Here is a 6,224-nt window from a genome sequence, read left to right as displayed (position 1 = left end):
TGAAGTTTCTTGAATGTGGCCTTATTTGATTACAGCTAAATTAATATGGTCTTCCAACATGAAAAGTTTCCCCACCCCTGTTATATCCATTTAAAGATGGCACTTAGATTTCATGGTATTGAATGTGTAAAGTTCTAAAAGGAACAGGATGGGCCCGTAGGACTATTTTCCTGAGTTGTTGGACCAAGGGTATTTCTAATGTTCAAATTTAAAAATAAAAATTTAGAAACTCAAAATTGGCCATGTACTTAACTACCAGAGTCCTGGTTTTCCTGAGCACTCCCAGAGATGTGGGAACAAAACAGCTCAGTTTTTAATAAAATGTCTGAAAATGGGTGGGGTAGAGCCCATATCGGGCAGTAGTTAAGAACGTGGAGTCTTGAGTCAACTCGTCTGGGTTCAAATCCTGATAGTACTGTTTATTAACCGTATGACTTATGCAAATATTTAACTTCTCTGTGTCTCAGATTATTCACATGTAAAATGGAAAATAAATATTCTGATAGTACAATGAAAGGCTATTGTAAGGATTAAATGAGATAGTATCTTTTAACCCTAGTATGTAGTAGTCCCTCAATATGTGCTAACCATGATAGTTTTTGTGTTCCAATGTAATAATTCTACCTCTGCCTAGACCCGTAGGGAATTCATTCAGGACTGCGTATTTGCAGAGAGGTCGTGCTTGCCACTGTGTTTAAATTCCAGCCACGGGACTCAATCGTGTGGATGAGCTGCAGTCCCTTGGAGCCTTCAGGCTTGGTTCTGGTCCAACGGCCCTCAGGTAAACACAGTATTTTCCTTGGTAGTTGCTCTGGAGAGAATGCAGTTTAGAACTCACCAGGCTATAAACATTGTGGAAGCAGGTCTAGGTTTCTCTTTATGGAAGTACATGTACCGTCTTGATATTCTTATTATTTGAAAAAGTAAAAGTAGCTGTTTTCCCGTAGGAGGGAAAAAACATTTTTGCTAAGTGAAGTGAAAAATTGACTACTCTCTGCTTCTTCCCACAGGATCTATAAATATGCTGAGGCCGTTTATTTTGCCAGATGGGTTTTGAGACCATGCTGAAATGAGAGATGCCCTCATTTATATTTCCCTCAAATTCTACCACAAACCACACTTGGGAGGAAAAAAAAAAAATCTCCATGTAAGCATGTTTACCTTCAACTGACTAGGAAGTCGAAACGTATCCATAAGTGATGACTCACCATTTCGGGTCTATAAAAGCAAAGGTACTTGTCCGTGGAAGGGCAGCAGCCTCCAGGCACAGCCAGTCAAGATGCACCCAGGTGTCCTGGTTGCCTTCCTCTTCTTGAGCTGGACTCATTGTCGGTCCCTGCCCCTTCCTAATGGTGATGATGATGATTTGTCCGAGGAAGACCTCCAGTTTGCAGAGGTAGAGTATCTTGCCTGTCCTGATGATGTGGTGCATCTCATAGAGTCCCTTCTTTTTTAAAAGCAGGTCATTTTGGTGTCTTTTGTAGCGCTACCTGAAATCCTACTACCATCCTCCGAATCTCGCGGGAATCCTGAGGAAGACTTCGGCAAGTTCCATGGTTGACAGGCTTCGAGAAATGCAGTCTTTTTTTGGCTTGGAAGTGACTGGCAAACTGGACGATAACACCTTAGATATCATGAAAAAACCAAGATGCGGGGTCCCTGATGTGGGTGAATACAATGTTTTCCCTCGAACTCTCAAATGGACCCAAACAAATTTAACCTACAGGTAAATCACAGGCTATATTTCTTTAATGTGTGTTGGTTTTTTTCCTTACAGTATTAAATGTCTGATATTAATTAGGCCTTAAATATTTAATTGGAAGTTAAGTAAGTTCAGGAATAGCTTTAATACTGTTGCTGAAAATGTCTCATAACATCTATAATTGTTATGTTAACCCAGCATTATTTTTCGGTGGACATCTCAAAATACTTCTTTTAGAAATGAAACCAAAATGTAAGTAAAAGTAGGTTCAAGAGAAGTTGCAAATGTAGTACAGCAGTGTATTTATCACAGCAGTGCTAAAGATGGAGAGTTTACTCTTTCTAAGAACTTTACAGAGGTATTTCATTTATTTGGGCTATATCAATATAATTCCAAACTTTTAGCATGCAAAATAAATTATGTTAAACATCTGAATATTTTAAATTTAAGATGCCACATAATCAGATTTTTCTAGATACTCAAATTTCTGATTGAATTCTTGATTTTTTGTTCTTGTATGGCATCATAATTAATACAAACCATTGCATTTTGAGTTGAACAGCAATGTTCCAAGAAAATATATTCTAAAATAGTTTTTACCTTCCAAAAATCTAATTGAAGTTTTCTATGTTGAATAGAATTGTGAATTACACCCCTGATATGACTCATTCTGAAGTTGAAAAGGCATTTAAAAAAGCCTTCAAAGTTTGGTCCGATGTGACACCTCTGAATTTTACCAGACTTCATGATGGCACTGCTGATATCATGATCTCTTTTGGAACTAAAGGTAAAGACGTTTAAAAAACATTTTTACGTTCTAATTCATAATTGGTTCCATTTTTAAATATTCAACCAAAAGTCACCAGACACCTGGGCTTGTTATTACCTGGTATGATCAGATTCCTAACTCTTGCTTTTGTGTGTAGAGCATGGTGACTTCTACCCATTTGATGGACCCTCTGGTCTGCTGGCTCACGCTTTTCCTCCTGGACCAAATTTTGGAGGAGACGCCCATTTTGATGATGATGAAACCTGGACAAGTAGTTCCAAAGGTAATATTTCTTATAAAGATACAATTTCATTGATTGTTAAATCAGACAGTGAACCCACTGGTACAAAGTTAAGAAGCATAAAAGTGAATTATATTTGCTATTTGATTATATTTTCTAAAAAAATTAAAAGTTTATCTCATACTTAGTATTTCTACAAATCAATGTTAAAACTGAACAAAATCTACTTAATTTATCATTGTGGCTTGCAGGATATTAACTAACTTTGAAGTAGGACCAAAATGTCTTGTCTGTCAGACATGATAATGTTACTGTGCATTTATCTTTTGGCATGTTGAAGAAGTATAATTTATTTTAAGTGTATATCTAAAAACTATTAGGGCAGAATCTATGAGTTATAAATGAATTGGATGTGAATCAAAATAGTTTTTTTCTTGGTAGAAATATTAATGTCGTAAGTTCAGTCAAATTTCTGCTCCCCATTATATGAGTGACTTGTTTTAGACTTGTCTATATTACTCATTTTATAAATACCACTCTGAGAAACCAAGATAGTGTCTTATTTCAAACAATATGAGACAGACAAGATGAAGGTTGTATTTATAAGAGCAAAATAAAACTGAATGTTGAATGGATTCAGTTAGTAGGTGAATCTTCAAGGCTCAAAGTAATTGGGAATGTTAATTTAGGAAGAAAAGCTATAGATTGTTCCCATTAGGGCTTGCTTAGTCATGACAACCAAAGTAGTCTTCATATATAGTTGATTATTATTATTCATTTAAATAAAAAGGATTATTTTTCCAAAGAATAAGACTGGGCCTTAAAAGATCAATACCTCAACTCCAATGTCCCCAATCTGTCTTTGAGGAAAGGTGATAATTTACATATTTATGTTCTTGAGTAGTATTTCACAAGTAAGGATGGTTTTAGGAAGAAAGAATAACATCTAGTATTGTTAAGAGATAGTCACAGTAAGCCTCAGATTTATGTTCCTATATAAATTCTGAGTTTGAAAAATTTAATCAAAATGAAATAAAACATCCACAAACAAATATGGATTCACTTTAGAGCTGAATGTTCAGAGTGACATCCATTACTAGTCATTCCAGTGAAGAATTAGTTATCACTCAGATTATGTGACCCGATTGCCCTTACGAACTGCAGATTTGCTAAACTGGTTGTTCGTTTTCTTTATGCACAGGCTATGATAGGAAAGGGTATTTAGAGTCAAGCTTAAACCACCAGGTTCAGCTTTCATGTATTCTAAGAAGAAGTAATAGCAATCCCTACTGCCTTGTACCTGTGGTCCCCAACCCCTGGGCCACAGACTGGTACCGGTCTGTGATCTGTTAGGAACCGGGCCACACAGCAGGAGGGGAACAGTGGGCAGGAAAGCGAGCGAACCTTCATCTGTACTTCCAGCTGCTCCCCATCGCTTGCTTCACCAGCTGAGCTCCACTCCTGTCAGATCAGTGGCAGCATTAGATTCTCACAGGAGCGTGAACCCTACTGTAAACTGGGCATGAAAGGGATCTAGGTTGCACGCTTCTTATGAAAATCTAATGCCTGATGATCTGAGGTGGAGCTGAGGTGGTGATGCTTGTGCTGGGGAGTGGCTGCAAATACAGATTATCAATAGTAGAGAGGTTTGACTGAACAATAAATGTAATGTGTTTGAATCATCCCAAAATCACCCCCCTCCCTGGTCCGTGGAAAAATTGTTTTCCATGAAACTGGTCCCTGATGCCCAAAATGTTGGAGACCACTGCCTTATGCATTCTATTTTTCTTTCTTTTAGTCTTTTATCATCTTTTTTTTCTAACTTAAAATACTAGTACTAGGAGTCTAAAAACTGTTGGAGAGACTGACTAGAGGAAACAATGTAAACAGTGACATAGTGGTCTTCTAGAGTAGAGGAAACATGGTTAATCACCTCCAGAGTTTCTGTTTTTCTAAACTCTAGAGGTGTTCTGGAAAGAATAATTTGGTTGGAATTTGTTCCCAAGTGTATACCCAGACACCCTTTTTAGTGTATCCTTCATGCTTGGTCGTCATCCCTTTGGTTGCTGGTTCCTGTTTGGATGATGTTGTGTGCAGCACTCCAGCTATGTACCACCCTGTGTGATTTCCCTGCTCTTCATTTAAGGTCATTTCTGTCTGCTTTCCTCATCTGACATGACAATACAAAGAGCAAATCAGGATTTCTAGTGTCTTCACAGTAATCCTTAATAATTACTAATTATATGAGAGCAATGTGTTGACATTCTAATTATGTAGGTAGCTATCATCAAGAGAACACTAAGTTATTTATAAGAATTAAATCAATTCTTTGACTCTTCATGCAATTGAATATTAATTTTAAAAAGTAAGATAGTGAAGAAAGAGAAGATAATCAAGAAGGAAACATACCAAATATGAAGGAAATAACATCTCTTCCATTATGTCTTGTTTTCTCATTGTTTCTCTGTTTCCTTCCAGGCTACAACTTGTTTCTTGTTGCTGCCCATGAGTTTGGCCACTCCTTAGGTCTTGATCACTCCAAGGACCCGGGTGCACTCATGTTTCCCATCTACACCTACACTGGCAAAAGCCACTTTGTGCTTCCAGATGATGATGTACAAGGAATCCAGTCTCTCTATGGTAACTCTTAATATATCAATTATAAAAGCCGTTACATAAGCAGAATAGGTACATACATTTATTTTTTAAATTGTAGTCATGTGCCTCATATCAACATTTTGGTCAATGACAAACCTGCATATGCAACAATGATCCCACAAGATTATAATACCGTATTTTTACTGTACCTTTTCTATGTTTATATATATTTAAATAAACAAATACTTACAATTGTGCTACAGTTACCTACAGTATTCAGTATAGTAACATGATAGACAGGTTTATAGTATAGGAGCAATAGGCTACCCTGTATAGCCTAGGTGTGTAGTGGGCTATGCTATCTAAGTTTGTGTACATACACTCTGATGTTTGATGATGAAATTGCCTAATGACATATTTCTTAGAACTTATCCCTGTTATTAAGTGATGCATGACTGTACTCCTTGAATTTACCACTGCCAGTACTGCTTTCCTGGTTGTGTTATTAAAACCTGGGAAAACATAGCCACTTTTACCCCAAATCAAACTACTTGCTCGAGTAGAAATATTCCATTCTCCAAACTTTTTGCAGAATATAGCTCCTTGTATTTGTATTTTATACATTGTAAGGTGTATTTCATATCCTTAAAACACCTCTGCAATAAGAAAGGAAAACATTTCACTCCCTGTTTAACCAGTGAAGAAACTAAGCCCTGTAGAGTTTAAATAGGTACCTATAGTAACACAGCTGATGGTGAACGTGAGATCTTAACCGGCTCTTACGAATTCTGGGTATTCTTTCAATCATTCCAGTTTGCCACAGTAGAAACCACTCATGTGGTCTGCGGTAGTTTTTAATCAACATCTACAGTGACCATTGTAAGAAATTCTTCCTTTTTTCCCAAATTTTTAAT

At 36.9% G+C, this 6,224-nt stretch overlaps 1 protein-coding gene across 1 annotated transcript in view; it reads left to right on the top strand.

Moving 5' to 3' along the window:
* The first annotated feature begins 1,279 nt into the window (after positions 1-1,279).
* The window catches only part of MMP13 (matrix metallopeptidase 13), a 10,780-nt gene continuing 5,835 nt past the window's right edge, over positions 1,280-6,224 (top strand). The window contains exons 1-5 of the mRNA XM_012659109.1: positions 1,280-1,396; positions 1,485-1,726; positions 2,341-2,489; positions 2,629-2,754; positions 5,191-5,352. Of these exons, the coding sequence (XP_012514563.1) occupies positions 1,280-1,396; positions 1,485-1,726; positions 2,341-2,489; positions 2,629-2,754; positions 5,191-5,352 (796 nt within the window). The remainder of the gene's footprint in view (positions 1,397-1,484; positions 1,727-2,340; positions 2,490-2,628; positions 2,755-5,190; positions 5,353-6,224) is intronic.

The sequence above is a fragment of the Propithecus coquereli genome, unplaced genomic scaffold, assembly GCF_000956105.1.
Source record: "Propithecus coquereli isolate 6110/MARCELLA unplaced genomic scaffold, Pcoq_1.0 Scaffold6, whole genome shotgun sequence".
NCBI classification, from domain to species: Eukaryota; Metazoa; Chordata; class Mammalia; order Primates; family Indriidae; genus Propithecus; species Propithecus coquereli.
The sequence above is the reverse complement of the archived record's forward strand: the minus strand, read 5'-3'. Positions and strand labels throughout refer to the sequence as shown.